Source organism: Corvus cornix, chromosome 1, assembly GCF_000738735.6.
Source record: "Corvus cornix cornix isolate S_Up_H32 chromosome 1, ASM73873v5, whole genome shotgun sequence".
NCBI classification, from domain to species: domain Eukaryota; kingdom Metazoa; phylum Chordata; class Aves; order Passeriformes; family Corvidae; genus Corvus; species Corvus cornix.
In genome coordinates, this window is record NC_046332.1 from 47,425,353 (window position 1) to 47,444,309 (window position 18,957).

Genomic DNA, 18,957 nt, shown 5'->3' on the forward strand with positions numbered 1-18,957 from the left:
CCAACTTGCTAGCCAGAAATAACCTTGGGCTCCTTCGGAATGCATGCATAAAGTTGAAATAAGGACCAAGTCCCACAACATTTAAAAACAGAAAAATAAACTTGTATTTTAAACGTTGACAACAGATGTTAGGGAGGAAAGATAATGCCAGAGACTGGTCCGACAAACAACATAAAGCATGATAGCCAAAAGTGCTAGAACAACAGGCTCTGCTCTGAATATTAATTTGCTTTCCAACTGATAATTGCAAAGCTAACATTGACACAACATAGTCTGACAAGGAAAATCTTCCATCTCATTTTAACAACAATTCTGCAAGGAGTGAATAGAAAGCAAGCAGACAGAATATGTAATTAGGTTCCATACTTGAAGTATTTGGTCTCCAGCAAGAAGTCTTCCATCTCTGGCAATGATCCCATCTCGATAAACCTCTTGAATGACAATGTTGATCAAAGGTGTTTCATTGCCACCCACTATGCTAATTCCTAATTCAATATAAGGATTGGACCGATGAATTTCAATAGTAGTGATCTCTCCTTCAGGCAAGGTAGGTGGCTGTTGATTTGCTGCCAATTATTTTTAAAAAGAAAGACAATTAATATCTTTTCTACCTCATTCGCTTTCAATAAAATAAATCACCAAAAGATAATGTAGACAGGTCACAAAGCAGCAGTTTAACAAAAAGCTAAACCAGTGCAAATGAGTCCGTTCCACTACTTGTTGAAACCCCATGCTTGTTAGAAACAGCTCTCTAATGACTTAGCAGCATCCATGCTTCCTGAAATGGGGTCATTTGGATTGGAATAGGATATTCTGAACCCTTTGGATCCCATCCTTTATAATAAATTTCATATACTTCATTGGGTCACCTGGGGATTTGCATTTGGTGATGAGGATAAAAATGTATTTTAGGGGTTACTCCACGATAACCTCTTTGTCTTGCAATTGCATTAGGAGCTGCTGTTGAGTTACTGGGTTAACTGAAGGAGCCCATTTCTGAAGCAAACATGGATACAACTAAAAAGGGAAAAGGAGAATGCTAAAGGATGGCAAATATAGAGGAAAGGGGACAGGACCATTTTCCTCTGTGGTAAGGCTCAGCACTTCCTCTCGAAAATCCCAGATGCTAAAGGTGTTACTGCTCATTTGGTGCAGCTGGATGCAGGAGTAACTCAGCTGCCTATTTTCTCGAGCAGGACAGCGCTCCATCTGTGGGAAGGCTGTTGATCCAGTTGGGGGGAAAGGGTGAAGAGGGAAAAACAAATCTCATCTTAGAAAACAACTTTTGTAATTTTACAAAGGTTACACTCCTTCTATCTCACTTGTGAGGCCAGTTCCACTAGCAGATTAACAAGAACTACTGCATCGTGACACAATAAATGATATAGCACCACAGTAGCTGGCACACACTCAGATATTTCTTTCCTTCCTGTGACTTTATCTCAGTTGTAAACTTGCACATAATCGAAACCCACTAATATTTCTCCAGAAATTGCAAAAGAAAAGAGCCGAAGGTGCACATTCACAGTTGGTAAGAGACAAGCTCTGACACCACAAATGTTTCCACATCTGATAAAAGAGACTTGAGAAGATAAGTGATGACATACTGTCTGCTACTGTGTTCTCTTCAAAAGGCGGATTGTCGATGCCGGGCTCATCTGTCCACACGGGAAGGGCGGGTGAGGTAAAGCTCTGCTCAGCTGGCACTATTCCCTGATCAGCGTCCGGAGATAAACTGCTGGGCTGCTCCAGCCCGCCGAGACCACTCTCGCCCTCTGCTTCTGCTTGCAGCTTGCTCGTTTTCCTTCTCTCCAGAGCAACCCTCCGATGGGAAGCCCCAGGACACCTGTGAAGACAACATTTGTATCATGGTTCAAGTCTGCAGCCCTATTTGTAGCACAAAATGCCCAAGTACTTCATCAAATTAAATTAGTCTTCTTCAAAGCCACAGCTTTAAACACAGCCTTAAAAAAATATTAAACACACTGAATTTTAAGGCCAAAATATGTTTTAGTGGACAAAACCCCATTACTGCTTTCCTCATAAAACTTCTACTAGGTAGTCTTTTGGCCATGAACTCAATGTGCTATAACACCTTCTGAATGTAGACTTACTCTGTTACCATAGAATGGTTTGGGTTGGAAAGGGCCTTCAAGATCATCTAGTTCAAGCCCTCTGCCATGGACAGGGACACCTTCCACTAGAAGGTGGATTCTGTACATTTCAATTTCTGGAAGATAACCTTGCTGGAAAGATTAAACAGGATGGTCAAAAAAAATCCACAGAAGAGAAGCCCTGTTCCAAGACACAACTGGAGACCCACTGAAGCCATCTCCTTTCACCTTAGTAAGCCAGAAGAAGTAAGCATCATATTTTCCTGGGCTCATTCAAGGGATTAAAGAGATGAAAATTTTACCTATATTGCAATCTAAGCATTGAAATACTGAAAGAAAATTATGCTTGTCTAGGAATCTGTATGAAAGGTTTAGCAAAAGTAACAGCTCTGTTCATCATCTCCTCTTGGACCAGTAGAAGGCGTTTACATCTCCCTCCTGTCTCCTGTTTTTAATTTCTGACTTCACATAGGAGGTGCAATTTTTTGTTTCCCTCATGCAGCAATGCTCCCTCAGCATTTGATGCTTCTCACTACAAACTCAGTTTTTTGAGTTTCCATTACTCTTAATGCAGTATTTTTTTTTTTTGGGTTATGTTTAAAAGCCTACAATAGTTTATTGCATAAAAGGGCCACAATGTTGCAAATTCATGGAAAGTCTTCATTTATTGAATCATTTTGCACTTACACGTACATAATTAGATGTGGACATCAATCTTACATATGCCTCTGTGACAGTTCTGCCAGTGTCTGATAAATCACGTCTTACAGTATTCGATGTCCTTAAAGTTCCTGCTTCTGAAGGTGCTGACCACCTAAAAAACACTCATACTGTAGCAGTGCCAGAAAAAAAGGAATCACATTCTTGAAAGGACTCAGTGTTTGAGAATTTGGCAGATTGTTATAACAAAAGAAGAAATTATTTATTTTTGCAAGAGAAGAAATGTGTCAACAGAGTAAAAGACAGCAGAAGCCTAATGACATCCTAACTTGTTAAACCAGAATGTTTTGAGAATCATGACTCTGTTCTGACATTCTGTAAAAGGGATTTGGTAATTATATGGTTAGACTGTTTCAGCAGGGATTTTGAAGATAACCTGCTAACAAAGTTTTCAGATCCAAAGAATGTTGATAAAGCTTTTGTGACCCCCAGCCATGTTGTAAATACATGATACCTATTTTTTTTTTTTTCCGATATACATAGAACGATAGAAATGGTTGTGGTTGGGCCCCATCCTGCCTGTCCTTGAACACTTTCAGCAATGGGGCAGCCGCAGATTTCTGGGAAACTTCTTCCAGTGCCTCACCACCCTCACAGAACAGAATTTCATCCTATTATTTAACCTAAATCTACCCTTTTTCAGTTTAAAGCCATTCCCCTTGACCTATCACTACATGCCCTTACAAAAAATCCCTCTCCAGCCCTCTTACATCCATTTTAGATACTGAAAGGTGCTATAAGGCCTCCCTGGAGCTTTGCCTTCTCCATGTTTAGAAGAAAAGAAAAAAGGTAATCAAATATGCTCTGAAATACGCAAAAAACCATACATTAGAGACAGTTCACATTATGACATGATGCATTTCAGAAATAATTCCTTGGGGCTTTTCCCAAAGCAACTGCTGGTCATTTTGTTCTTCAAAGCTAAGAAAGTGTAAGCATGAAAGATGAAAATTATTTGACAGGTTTTGCTTTGTGAAAATGTTTCTATTATTTTAATGATGGAACACAACCCTATCTTTTGGCTCTGCCCAGACAGTATTTACTACAGAAAACCACTGGCACAGTGGGACTGATTGGCCAATATATCTGTCTGGTGATAGAGACACACAATTACAGGTGAAAATCACCAGGAAATTTCTATCACTGACCATTTCACAATGCAAATCTCAACATAAAAGTCCCAAAAGACCAAGAAAAATAAGGATGCTATCACTTCCCTCAGTATTTCTAACATACTTTAACTTGACGGGTTAGCCACATGCTCCCTCAAATCTTAACACGGTCAACAGGGAAAGAAAATAAAATAAAGGAACAGTCTCCAACATCACTCACTTCGGCAGCAACACAGCAAGGGGTAAATGCTCTTGCAGAGAAAACCTTTTGTCTGCTGGGAGCTCTGACAGACATGCTCTCACACACTGATTCACAAGAATTTAGGACAAAACCACCCCAAGCCGTGTGTCCTTGCTGTCCCTGAACTGCTGTGCTATAAAAGTGGTGCTCCTTCAGCAAGGAGGCAAATGAACAGAAACCAACACTGTCAGAGAACCACGCTTCAATCCCACTGAGCCTAACATCAGAGTCCAGCCTTACTGGACTACTTCCGAGAGCAAGATACTTCCTTAGATACCACCTACCAAACCACTGTGCTGTTGTTGACTCTGACTCAGCCATCTCACAAGGCCTGAGGAGCTCAAAAGACCTGCTCGAGGTGGCAAAGCACACCTTGGAGTTTTGGGTTTTTTTAAGCTGTGTCAAACCAGGACAACATGAAACTCATCCCTGGAAGTGTCCTATTTCTGTCAAAGCCTCCTAAACCACAGCCAGGTCCTCCTCCACCCTCCTTCACAGAGCACATTCTCCCATCATTACCTGCCAGCTGATGAAAGTCATCACACAAAATATAAATAGATTTGAGGTTTATTTTTGCCAATGATGTTTAATTATCATTTCAAAAGCTAGCGTCAAGAAATGTAAACAGCCTCCTGAGCACACCTACTCAGTTCAGCGGAATCCCTTTTGCGCAGCACTGTATGAGGCAAAAAAGGGGAAAACCCCACAGATTCTACCCCAAATTAACCAGTAATTGCAATAGACTCTGAATTTCAGTCTAGTATAGTGCAACTGCATTGCCAAAAAAGTAGTTGTCTAGTGGAGACATTAATTCATGGGATGCCAGTTTCTAGGTCTTTAAACACAGCATGCTGCCTACCAAGCAGCCAAGCCCTGTACTGGTATTCAAGCAGATCTAAACGGAGATTTTTCCTTTTCACTTGCAACATAAAAAGATTTTTACTGGCAGTAAGAATGTATTATTCACAAACAGCAAAACCATACAGCAGTTCTAACAGTTACAAAGTGCCAATAAATCTCCAGAGGTGCACACTGTCACTAATACCAAGTATCTGGGATAAAAAGCATTTTGGACTAATCTTGTAACAAGTTATGTACACAGATGGGCATCTCATGATGAAAACAAGCTTTGAAGGTTGGATTCCTTTACTCATGAAAACATTCTCATAAAACAAATTGCATAAATAAGGGTTGAATTCAAACTTATAGAAATGGCATCTTGAATCTACCTACAAGGCCAGAATACCTCGTCTAGGAGCAAGAACAAAGGCAGGACTGTTTTAAGAATATTTAGAAATTCCTTAATTTCTTTCATGAAACAAGACGCTCAAGAGAAAGATTCCAACTCAAACTATTCTATGCTAAAGCAACTGAGTGATATTATTTAATGGGAAGATTGAAGGGCAGTTATTCTACGGATGTAAAATTAGCTTCAGCTTATATTCCACTTCTTCCTCTACCCTCTTTAGCACCAGCTTCTGCTCAGTTCTGGATGGTGACAAAGTATAGCTTTTACCTTCAATTTTTCTTAATTCATATCAGACAGAGAAGAAAAATGGCTCTTTTTGTTTGGTGGGTTTTTGTTGGGTTTTTTTTACTGCCAAGTCTGCTGGATTTCTCATTTAAAAGCTGACTTCTTGGAACACTAGCAGCAATCCCTCTTTGCTGATAAAAAGAGCTTTCATACAAAATTAAGATGTAGTTTACAGGGTATTTCTGTGGAATAACAGTAGGAGCTTGAAAAACACATTTGCTCACTGACTACTGAAAAGAAAGAATTCATTGTAACCTACGCCATCAGCTTCTGCCCAGTCTAGTGGTTTGATAAAAGCAAACACACTAAATAACCTCAGACCAGTTGCACTAAATCATTTTCCAAGCAGGAGCTGTATTTAAGCAAAGACTGCAAAGAAGCAACCCCAGTGCCTTTGCTATTGCTCATAAAACTTTGCCAGCAAAACGACCTTAAGCAGTAATTCTGGCAAGATTTACAGCTGCAATTCTAAGTAAAACCTGATGCTGCTTTGGAAAGTTAAGTGTCTGGGGGGTTTTTTTTGACAGGAAAAAAAAGAAGGGAAAAAGAGAAGAAAATGGGGGAAATGAGGCACCAGGAGTTACCTAGGTTTAGGAGTCAGAGAAGACTAAGGAAAAATAAAGAAAGAGTGGTTTGGGTGCATACTTCTCTCTCCCACCCAAGAGCAGCTTACAACGTTGTCAACAAGCTTCAGAGCAGAGAACAACCACAGATTGTTTACCTTTCAAGCAATGGATAGAACCCATAGGGCATGGAAAAACTATCAATCTGTTGCCTATCCACTTACTCAAAAGAGGGTTAAATCCCATAGATCCTCTTCACTTCTGGTGTTTGAAGTGCCAGGCAGGGACAGTGCTTGCAGCTAACACAGGAGAGAGTGGGAAGAACAGGACTCACCAACACTGTCATAAACACCAAAATAACTGGGATTGCCATGATTTTATATGATAAAATTGTGTACCTTTACAACTTGTTTTCCCATGGCTTTTGTTACTCTAAATCCATATATTAAGCATGCTGAGTGACACACAATGAATAGCCCAATTGTTTCTTCAATTCCAAAAAAGGCAATCCTATATAAAGTTCAAACTTAACTTGACATAAAATTATCTGCAATGTTTCCCAGTCAGAAAAATGTCTCCATCCAAAATGATAACTTAAGCTACCATAGGGAAATACAGGAGGTGAAAGCTAAAGCCCAACTCAAAAGCCATAAACACAATACCTGACCCTCTCATTATAAAGTTGTATGAATTTCACAATATGTTTTTGTACAATGGACTTTTTTCAGTTCTGAAAAACCCGTAAGAATTTAACCAAATTAAAATTGTACACAGAAAATCTCAGTAACTTTTTGTTGGATTTTCTTCTCATAAATTTACCTTTGATATTTAGAAATCACAGAATCACAGCATCAACTAGGTTGGAAAAAACCTTTGAGACCATTGAGTCCAACCCATGACTGAACACCACCACCATGTGAACTAGATCATGGCACTGAGATCCACACCCAGTCTTGCCTTGAACGATTACAGGGAATGAAACTGGCACTTACTTTACCAAACATTAACACATTTTCTATACCAAGTGACTGAAAAACAGTACATTACTCATATGGTTCTTTCCTTTAAATCGTATTACATGCATTGTGTTTAACTTTAAAAACCAAATTTGCAAGTGAATGTAATGAAACTCAAGAGTTTAAGAAATCAAGAGTATTTTCTTTGTGCAACAAGGTATCATGGAGTGCAATTAGTGACTGTGAAGTAATCAGGTTTGTGTCTGATGCCTCTCATCTCCTTGTGGGAGCATCTTGCGGTAACCTTACAGTCTGAGGCACCTGGTGGATACAATGACATTTTCTTCCATCTTTTATGTTCAAATGGAGGCAATTGAAAAAACACTGGAAAACCCCAGTGTGAAGGTTTTTAGACAGTGAAAATTAACCAGCCATACTGCTTTTCTCAGAAACAGAAACCAGCTCATGTAAAGCCGTGTTGAGACTGGTTTATATTAATCAATGCTGACAATTACAATAATACTGAATTTTGTATTTCTTTCCTAAATGTAATGATCAGCAGTAGAATTCTACTGGATTCACTAATCCATATAGAATTAAATTCAAACTACGCAGTTACTGCCATCATTTATGTCAGCAATGACAATTTAGAGGTGTTCAGATGTTTGCAAATAAACTTAGTTGGAAACTGTAAATCACCATATACTCAAAACGTGTATCAGCCAAGATAACCAAGACAACAGAAGGAATTGAAAATGAGCAGCCTTCTGCAACGGAAAGCTTTTTTCCAGTTGACAAACAGGAAAAGCCTGTGACTCAGCTCACTTGGATTCCATAATAACCTTGTGCATTAAGTAAATGGATATTTCACATATACTTAAAGAGGGCATACATAGTGTTCTATGTACAAATAAACCACATGATCCTGTTGTAAACAGCCCTAATATCATTCAAGAAGATGTCAGCCAAGGAAAAAGGACTGAAGAGGTGAGGGATATGACCGTGAGAAACCAGAAGACGAATCAAATATTTAGCAGCAGTCTTGCTAGCATTTTGCTTTTTATTAAAATTGAATCCGTTTAATACCAGGATTATAAATCATGAAATAGTTAGGCCTCCTCATGACCCCCAAGTCATCATTTAGATCAGAAACTTGCCACAAGGAAACAAGCAAGTGCTTAAGCTAACACGGAAACCACATGGAGAATTTAAAGAAGATAAAAATCTAGAGAGAAAGGCTCCTCATTAGTCCCTGTACCTCCCTGACATGGACACCATACTACAACAATGAAAAATACCCAGGCAGATCCAGGCTCACCACAGTCCACAGGGCTGCTGCATGTTCTGCATGCCCAGAGTCCTCCCAAGCTCTGAATCCCCAGAATGCTCAGGATGTGTGGAAAAAGGAAGAGGGCACACTGGAAGTATGAATGCAAACGAACAGTTTCCAAGGCAGATGGTATCTGTCCTTTTCCCCTTCTCTGCAGAGCACTTGCCTGCACACACACCCACACCACGCACATGCTCCCAATGTCCTCTGCAACATCATTGTTCACCTGAAGATGGTCTCCAAGAGTATCCAAATGGACAAAGACCAAGACCTGGAAAGGAGTCCATGGAGAAGGTCTGTGCACCTCTCAAATGAACCCTTCTGTCTGGGTGGTCACCAGTGCCACTGGACTGGACTAAAGGCAGGCAGAGAAGGCCCACCAGTCCTGAGAGATACCATGTCCATCTGCCTACCTCAGAACCAATTCTGATGTAACTATTCCTGACGAAAATTTGTTTAACGTGTTCATAAACACTTCTAAAAATGGGGAATGGACAACTACCACCTAACCAATCTATGCTGGTGCCCAACCATTGTAAAGCTTTTTTTCCTAAAATCTGAACTTAATATTCTTGCTCCTATTGCACCATTTCTCTCCTCTTTGCAGACAGAGTCTGCACATCTCTTAATTCCCCCTCCCCAGCTTTTTTCCCCCTAATCAACTGCCATTGTATTTTATTTTTCTTGATAAATCATTTTCTTCAGACCTCTAATGATCTACGTCATTCTCCCTATGGCTATCACCAAGCATTCTTCACTATTTTCTGGTGTGATGTACAAAAAAAGGGTAATCCAGTGCATTGCCTGTGCACAGTTACAGACTGACCATTTCCTACGGTCTTTTGCCGTGAATTTAAAAGCCACCACCAACTCTCTCCCCCTCTCCTGCCCCCAATTTCTACTGGTACACAAACTGGCCACAAACAAGGGTGTAGGGAAAATGCAATGCAAGCACCTGCAGCGCTCACCTGTTTTTAAGATGTGCCGCTAGGTCACATCGCTGCATCACTTCCTGACACACAGAAGAGAAGGGGCACAAAACAAAGAGCTTGTCTAACAGTTTATGAACGAGGATGCTGGATTTTTTGCAGAGTTTAAAATGGAGTCTTTTTCGATCCAATGGGCAGAAATCCTTCTCCTGCAGAAAGTTCCTTAGGCACTTGTAGCAGAAAGTGTGTCCACAGGGAGTGTCCAATGGCTGCAACAAGGGCTGAAGGCAAATGTGGCAGACCAAGTCATCATCCACTTCGTTCTGGTAGTTGTAGAGATGGTTCTCCCTTGTCCAGTGCTGCTGGCCACACTCAAAGCACAGAGGGTTCAAGGAGGCATTCTGCTCCACTGCAGCCATGTCATCACCTGTAGTCCCCATTTTACAGCTAAGAAGGCTGACGGATCCTTCTCCTCTTCCTTCTCATAGGATGGGGATACTCATGTAAAGCTCACAGCGAAGCAACTTCTTCCAGGGTGACTTATATATGCTCTTCAGTCAAGTGTCATTTTCTACAACAAATAAAGAAATAGAAATTATTCATTTTACAGGAAATATGGAAGTTCTCTTCAAAACATTTGACTTCTGGGTTTACCAAAATACAACAGCTAGATAGATCGGGGAATATTCCTGTTTTCTGTGAATTTGTCATAGAAAAGAACAACAAAAAATCCACAAATACGAATCCTTTTACAACACAAACATTTTACGGCTTCATAAGGGCTGCTGCAGTGCACAGTCTTCACCTGCAAGATGACCATTTTGTGACAGCAAGGACACCACATTATGCATTGTCACACTTAGAAGCATGCAATTAGCAGCTGGCACAAAAATACCTTATCGTGGAATGATGGTTATATGATCAAATAATTAAATGTGTTCTTTAATATGAGATAACAATTTTAATCTGGTTCTACTCTATTTTTAGGATTTTGACTATACAGAATATTAGATTATTAGCAAAGTTCTAAATACACTGCATTGAAAATAACAGCAAACGGCTTACCCTGGTTCCTTCCATTAGTAATATTGCAGATATATCATCACTTACTTCTAGGTTTTCTCTGTGGATTGCTACATAGTAAGAAGGACTAAGTAATCCTTCTTATTGCTACACAGTAAGAAGGATTCTATCCAGTATGCCCCATCTGATTTAGTACAGAGGCCAGTAGTAAAAATATGGAATAAACTAGTAATATGAAACTACGGATTTCAAACAACTTCCTTGTTTTGCTTTTTACCTAACAAAGTTACAGCATACTCAGTGTGGCAAGAAAGGACTGTAGGTCTGTCACCATGGGATTTATTTTCTAAACTTTTTATGTTATTAAACTTTGCCCCTCTTAAAATAGCTGCCTGGGCAGGAAGTTGTGCAGCCATCAGTCTGCAATTTCAAACACTAAATCCTTATCCCTCCCAGCCTTATTTACCCTTCTCTCCCTTACAGAATCACATTGCCTGACACACACAGCCTCATGATTTAAAAAATAAAACAAATTTCCTCACAGTCTTAAGACACCTCCATCTTTGTTAGTTTTGGTAAGCGTTCTCACTTGCGAGGGAAGGAAAAAAAAATCAAATCAGAGCAATGCTTACTTTGTGCCTAAATTCTTTATTGCAATTCAGCAAGCAACACTCATGACAGACCTACTGTTTTCTAGCAGAGTAGTAGCAAGCATACAGAGAAATGAAAACTAGTAGTCTAGGTATCAGCCCATCATCTTTATTCTGGCTGTTGAAATGCAGTTCTAAACATATTCTGAAATTCATGTGGAACACATACATTTCCCCGTCTTACATTCTATGAGATTCCCTATTTTGATTTTTGCCCCTTAACCTCACACAGCCAAGCACAAGACTTAGAGCACATTTTACAAGGATTATTATATCCTTTGACGCAAAAAGGATTAAATAGTAATTTGTAATCCAGGCTCCTATTCTGCCATGGAAATTGATGCTCATCATTGCCCTGTCTTGTAGTAGATAATGTGCACCTTCTGGAAAGGATTTCACAAGGGAAAAACATAGCAGTTCTTTGTTGCTGGAGACTAAGAATGCAAAATGAGACCCCAAAAGAGATTAGTCAAAAAACCAGTCTTAAACATATTATGTAAGAGCTCAAAGACTGGAGAGCAGATAAGGAAAGCAGCGCAGGGGGCCCTCGTGCTCAAACCACAGCTCTCTCGCTCTGCATTCATGCTGCTGGATTAATGCAGAAGGGATGAGACCCACCTAATGGCTGGTCTTTATGTAATGCAAAATAAACCAGATAAATGTTCTAGAAAAAACACAGCACTGATTTATGACTTTACCAAATTATTTTGTGACTCAAGGCACCAGGGGAGGAATATATGGCATGAGTTGTATTGTGCTCGGGGGTACCTGCAACACCAACAGGCCCTGCAGAGCAAAGTGACACGCAGAACAGGCAGCAAAAACCACTATACGAGTGTGCTGTCCAAACTGTAGACCTGTTGCTACTACTGACTATGACCAGGAATCTCCCTCCTTCTCCAAGCAACCAAAATCCCAACAAAGGACCAAGTCCTGTTACACAGAATCATAAAATATTCTGAGTTGGAAGGGACCCATCAGGATCATTGAGTCCAACTCCTGGCCCTGCACAGAACACCCGAAGAATCACACTGTGTGCCTGAGAGCATTGTCCAAACTCTTCTTGAACTCTGTCAGGCTTGGTGCTGTTACCACGTCCCTGGGGATACCATTCTAGTGCTCAACCACCCTCTAGATGAGAAACTTTTTCTTGATATCCAACCTAAACCTCCCCTGCCTCAGCTTCATGCTGGTCATGATGAGTGCGGATATCAGTACTTGCCCCTTGACCTTCCCCCATGAGGATGCTGAAGACCATCAGTGAGGCTATGGAAAAACCCAAGCACCATTCTGTGCACTGCTGTACTGGAGATCCAGTTAGGACCCCTGAGAGTGAGCATCCCAAATTCACCTCCTTGAAGGCTTCTAGTGTTTCTATCCTTTGAAGTCAATGTAACTCACATGGCAGTCTGTGACAGAGCACAAGGCAGTGTCATACAGTAAATATACCCATGAGGTATTTTGACCTCTATGACTGGCTATGGTCAAAGACACCTCTCTTTTAGGAGGTTGTAATTAAATCCTTTTCTGTGTTAAAAACTTTAGCAAGTCTATAAATTTTGAACAAAAGGTAAAAGCAGAGAAGTCACTGAGCAACCAGGCATTCACTGCCATGTTATAATGACAAGCCTTCTCTCTTAGAGAAGGTACACCCAGAGACAGGCTCTACTTACTGAAATCACAAGAGCTTGTCACTTTATTGCCCACCACTGCAGGAGGTGAGCAGACACACCTGTTCCTAGGGCTGACCCATCCCAGTGTCTGAATGCTGCTGGTGCAGGGACAAATGCCCTGGGCTGCGCTTTGCTGCAGAGGTGCTACCCTGGGCCAGAGACAGGCTATTCCTGGTGGCAGCCGACATTGCCTCGGTGCTGCCAGTGCCCCGGTAGTTTAAACCATCAATAAATGCCATATAAACTAAGTCCACTACCTCTTCTGCAGTGGATGTGACCACCCTTCCACCACCTCTCTGCCAGCAGTGCTGTGGAAGAAAGGAATTGTGGATTACAGCATGAAGATTCAAAAGAAAAAAAAATCCCACTGGCACTACCCAAAAAACCCCAAACCAACAAAAATAAATAAATAAATAAAGACACCACCACCCCCACCCCCCAAAAAAAAAAATTTAAAAAATCAAAATTTCTTTACTTTCACACTGCTGTGCTGTACTTGGGGCAAGCCCATTCCATGACTGAGGAAACACTCACCAGGAGTTTTATTGTTCATACGCTGTGGCTGACTCATTATTGATCTAAGGACTTTTTACCATCTGTTCCCAGCGCAAAATATCAATTTATTTACAAAGTTCACAAACACAGAATTTGTGGTCTGAGCAACAGCTGGGATGACTAGCCAGGACTACACTTCCCTGATGTAAAGTACTATATCCCTGAAATCCACAATACCAGAGCACTGCCATTTAAAATACCCTACTTCGACCCTCTTTCTGCATCCCTTATATTATTTTCTGTATCTCTTATCACAGCAGATCACCAGCTCCACAGGATGATAACAGCCCAGGAAAGCTGCAAACAGGAAAAATAACCAGAATTATAAAAAATATGAAGTGGGTAAAAGAGGCAGCCAGGCCTGTTATTCAAGTCATGCAATTCCCTAGAAAGTAATTTTCCCAGGACTTCATTGAAACAGTCAAATAGTGCAGGTGGTGCCCTGTTTTCAGTTTTAAATTACAATCTACTTGGGAACTGGACAAGACTGGACATCCAGCTGTGCAAATTTTTATTTTATTTTTTTAACTGGAGTGTGTGCAAGAGAAATTTTATAGTGAAAAAGACAGCCTTATCCTTAGGCCTCCTCTAGTTCTGATTTATTGATTCAACAAACATTCTCTGGAGAAGCTCGACACATTTTTACAAAAGCAGAAGATGTCAGTCTTTATACCTACATCAGATTTCACAATGTTTATTCCTTCTGTCTGAATGGGCGCTATTAAAATTAAAAAAAGCAAACCACAAGCAAACTGGAATTGTAGCAATAATTTAACCTTTTAACTCTAGTTGTCTTTACATAAGTCACAAATAATTAACACTAGTTCCAGTTTGAAGTTAATGGAAACATGTATTTTGCAATTAATAGTCGCAGAGATTTAAGCAACCTACTTCTAAAGTATCTTATTAAAATCCTAGAGATTTACAGCCCATTAACTGACTGTTCAAAAAACCCAAGTATACCCCAGAAGTAAACAACTATGCAAAACATCCATCTTACTAACTGATCTCTTTAAAAATTACCTTTAATATACCCCAATTTTCTATTTTGTTTACAACTGTCTATACAATTTTCTCAACCAAAAGCAAATGTCAAAAGAACACCCTGAGATGAATGACACCCCTGTTCCTTTGCAGGACTCCATTGTCCCTGTATCCCAAAATGGCTGGGATGCAAATCTCATTTCTGCACCTGAAAACTCTAACCAGAAGGGATGTATTTGCACAGAGATCTCTCTAACCACTGAATCAATGATTAATTTCTACGGTGTAGTTTAAAGCAGCTGCAAGTGAAAAACTGTCCACTTGTATTTTCCCCTTGATTAAAGGCCACTGGGTATTGGTTCTCCTCTTCATCCCAGAGGAGATGAGATCCCAAAATTTTGCTGCCTGCTGGCATCACAGGAATGCCTTAGTATAACCCTTCCTTATCCCTCTCCAGTATGGAAAGGGAGCATATGGAAAAAATTGTAACAGCCACAGCGAAGGTTTCATGTGACCCTGAATTCAGGCAGTCCTGTCCTGGGCAGGCAGATTTGACCTTGCAAGGCAATACATAACACACAGCAATCAATAACTCTGAACAACAGCACAGCCGTCACCCTGGATTTCAGGAAAGGTTGGCTTAATTTTAAAATGTCACAGGATTTCCAAAATCTGTTCCCTGTGGCCCCTGACTGCCTAAGGTAACTAGGAAGGGTCTCATAATTCCCAAATTCCCCTGCTTCATTCAAATGCCACAGCTGTGAAAAGGCTCTCTGAGCAGTCAGGAGTGGATCGACATAAGCCCCAGGAAAGGGTAACTAGACAGTGGTTAAAACCATTGCTTAAAACCACATCATAACATTAATTAAACATTAGTTCTTAGTTCCCAGTCCAGTATTCTTCACAAAATTACAGAATCAGGCTGATGACTTCTAACTGTTCTCAAAGCAGACCCTAGCTTAAGTGGAAGAATAAAAGACAGAAGAAATTAATAAAAAACATAATGAGAATAAATAGCTAGCAAACATCACCACAGGGGAAAAATGTTATTTCCCATCTCCCAATAAGCGTGACCTAGCTCATTAGATACAATCTCTGCTTTAATATTAAAGCCATATAGCAAACAAGTGATCCAACATGTATTGACTTTACATATCTATGTTAATCATACTGATATCCAAGGGCTGCACTGCCTTCAAACACCAAATCCCGATCCAATCCTTGTCCAAGTTTATGAGGCAATAATCCTGTTAGACTCCTCCTCTTTTGAAAAATGCAAACAAATGAAATTTTTGTCAAAACACGGCACCTAGCAGCTCCAAGTCAAAAATCTACAAGAGATGGACAGAGCACAGCAATTAGCCTGGGACACTTTCTGCTAAAGCTGCAGCCCCACTGTCACTGCGTGCCAGTTATCCAATACACCTATTTTTTGTGCTGATGAGCAACCTTTTCCATGTTTTTAAGTTGTTCAGCAGAATGACTGGAATTTTTACATTCAAAGTAAATAATATTGTGCCTGAATGGTGACTTTGTTCCACTGAACCACAATCAGGCAATGCTGGGCTTGCAGTAAAACCATTCCTCCAGAGATTTTTTTTTGCCTCTTTGCTAGTATTTTTGTTCCATCAAAAGAATGCCCTCACAGACAAGGAGTCAGCCCTACACCAGGTGTTGATGTGGCATCACCACTGCAAAGGCAATAGGTCACAGGTGACAACTTTCCCTCCCTGCCCCAGGGGTGAGGGTTTTTATATGAAATTCCTCAAAAAAAAAAAGTGCGCACGCATTCCCTTGCTGGGTATTTTCACAGTACAGCATTTTTCAAGGATGCAACATGAAACCCTGCTTAGAGCTGACAAATAAGGAGCGTTTGGGAAAATTAACAAGACTGTAAGTTGTGTTTCGTATTTGTGGAGTGCTGCGTTTCCGTGGCAACTGGGGGCTATGGGCTTTAATTACCATCGCCACATTAAGGGTCCCTGCTGTACAGGGGTGTGAGACGCTGCCAGGCAGGGGGACCAAGGAGCGCTGTCTGCGCTGCCCTCTCTGCCCCACAGCTGCCTGCAGAGGTCGAGGGGATCTGAGCAACCAGAAAGCGAAGAGATGCTTGGGAAAGGGAAACCGAGGGGAAGCACAAGACTGACCATCCTTAGGAGAGATGATGAATGATGCCCACCTCCCAAAACCACCACCTCAAACCCAGGAATGCTCAACATCAGGGGATGACAGGAAAGAGGGACTTGGTGCCCAGAGATAAAACAAGCAGGCAGAAGGTTTTGCTCTACCAGACAAAGATCCTGCTGCAGCCATCTTCATGGCACAAATGGAATGGCTTCTATTTTGAGACCAGGAGATTAAAATAGCTTTACTTTCGTCAAATTGGTCTCGAATGAGACAGGAAAGATAAGGACTGTGACTATACAGAGGTCCCTGCAATGAAATATCCATTCTTTATTGCAAATACAGAGCTACATCCGATAAATCATCTCAGAACAGAAGAAAAGGAGGCAATTATGAATCTTTAACAACGATACATCTACACATCTACAGATTAAATTTTGCACAGTCCTACTGAACAAGAGTAACGCTGAAAAAGGAGGAAGCAGGACACACAAGCCAAGCTAGATGAGAGCCACACAGGTTTGGATGGCCAGTCAGCTGTCCTGGTCTGCAGGAAGCACAAACCCCACTAAAGAACCTGAACTTGCACCCTCTTTTCTCCAGGCATTGCTGCCCACCCTATCAAAGTGTTACTCAAGTATTTGCCTTTCTCTGCTGTTATGTTTCATAAGAGAGGTAGGAGCTGCCTTTACAATTTGCAAGAAGATCAATTTTCTGGAGGTACATTAAATTTTCTGTTAAGTGGAAAGGGATGTGCCTGTTTCTGGGAGCTAATCCTGCTCTGTGTCAGCAATCATCCCATGGCAAGAACCCCCAAACACAGGACAAGAACCTGGGAATCAAGATGCTCCAAGGACTCTCAACAATCAAGCAGGTTTGCAACTTTTAGGTTTAAGTGCATTAAAAAAAATCTGCAAGAAACCTCCAAATTCCTAAACTCATTTCTGGATTTTTGCAGCAGCGAAAAAGTAAATAGAAAGAAACAAAATTAAATAGAAATGAAGAAATGCAGACTTACCCGCCAGGAGACCCAAAACCAAATTTCCTTCCTAGCACCAAAAGAATAAGGAAAGCAGTATTTAATTACTGCTGCTGTAACAGGTGGCCTTTTATATCCAGTGGAAGTGAAAAAAGTTCCCCAACAGTCAAAAATCCATGAAAAGGAGACAATCAGTGAGGCTTTCTTCTCGCTGATGGAGCAGAGGAGAAAAGCAAGAAAGAGTAAAACATTTGCTTATCTGCCATGGATATTTTCTGCCGTGCAATCTGTCCACCAGCCCTTGCCATATGTGCCACCCTTTCTGCTGGGAGAGATGAAGGCAGCAGAAAGCTGTCCATCAAGATGCTAAACCTTCTGGAAAGCCCTCCCCTACGCACTTTGCCCTGAAACGGGGACTTCTGTGGATGAACAGAATACACTTAACTAGATTAAACGCAGCTCATTCCTGGACATGTACAGAGAGAACTTGATTTGATTAATTCAGATTTTAAGGAGCAGTAGTGATTCAAAGAAAATAAAGGAATCGGAGAGCTATGTTCCCTTTTTCTGCACTTCTTTATAACCAGCCCCCATCCCTATGGGTGTGCATGGAGGAAATCCAGGGAGACAGCACTGGGATTAATCACGAAATAGCTTTGATGACAGAGAGAAGCTGGGGGTGGAGGGGTGGAAAGGATGAAAGAACTTTCTGAATAGTTAAATTGTAGGACTTAACTATTTTCAGGGAGAAACACCATCCCATATCTTCCTTCAGGCGTATGCCACCTTGCACAACTTGTTACAGCTGGTTTCCCCCATCAATCACAACTTGAGTGATGATGAAAGCTATTTTCAAAGGTTAACTATGCTGTTACTAAGCAGTTTTTTAGCTTAGACGTAGCATGAAAAAAATGAAGCTACCTCCTAAGCTAACAAAAAGCTCCAATCTCTTAGAAAACAAGCATTTCTAAGATCTGTGCAAGATAGAGCCAAGAGGACATGGTTTAGAGACAGCTCAGATAAATTATAAGCCACACACTGTCATCCTTCTGCAGGAAAGGAGGCAGAGTCCTCTGCAGGAATGAGTGCTCATGGCCTGCAAGGAACCCATGGCAACCCATGGCCAGAGGAAGAAACTTGAAAGTACAGCAGAAAGAGTGCAGAGGATGCTCTAGACTTGGTCTGAAGCTGGCGGCTTCAATTTTCAGCCTCAACCTGCCAAATCCCAGCAGCTAAGGAACATCACTTGATGAGCTATGGCAACCCCCTAAACCGGTCTGCCCTGCCTAGAGACTGCTTATTTTCTCCCTAATAAAATAAAACAAGTATCACCACATCAGAACTCTCAAGAAAAAGAAGAAAATAAGAGCTGCCTTAAGCCCACAGGCAAAAGAGTATTTAGCTCAGGTTACCTAGGTGCAGGCCGAATTATAACTTGCCCATGAGCAGCGGTATTGCATGCAGAGTGAC

General features: G+C 41.0%; 1 protein-coding gene across 4 annotated transcripts in view; it reads right to left on the reverse strand.

Moving 5' to 3' along the window:
• Positions 1–18,957, reverse strand: part of LNX2 (ligand of numb-protein X 2) — a 59,531-nt gene that overhangs the window by 16,695 nt on the left and 23,879 nt on the right. For 2 of the 4 annotated variants that reach the window (XM_039565689.1, XM_010400263.4), the window contains exons 2-4: positions 9,539–10,070; positions 1,608–1,846; positions 367–566 (exon numbers count right to left, since the gene is read on the reverse strand). In XM_039565689.1, coding sequence (XP_039421623.1) covers positions 367–566; positions 1,608–1,846; positions 9,539–9,939 — 840 coding nt within the window. In that variant the 5' untranslated portion in view covers positions 9,940–10,070. Of the gene's footprint in view, positions 1–366; positions 567–1,607; positions 1,847–9,538; positions 10,071–13,102; positions 13,154–17,526; positions 18,225–18,957 lie in introns of those variants that run through there. The other 2 variants (XM_039565696.1, XM_010400264.4) reach the window with 2 other exon arrangements.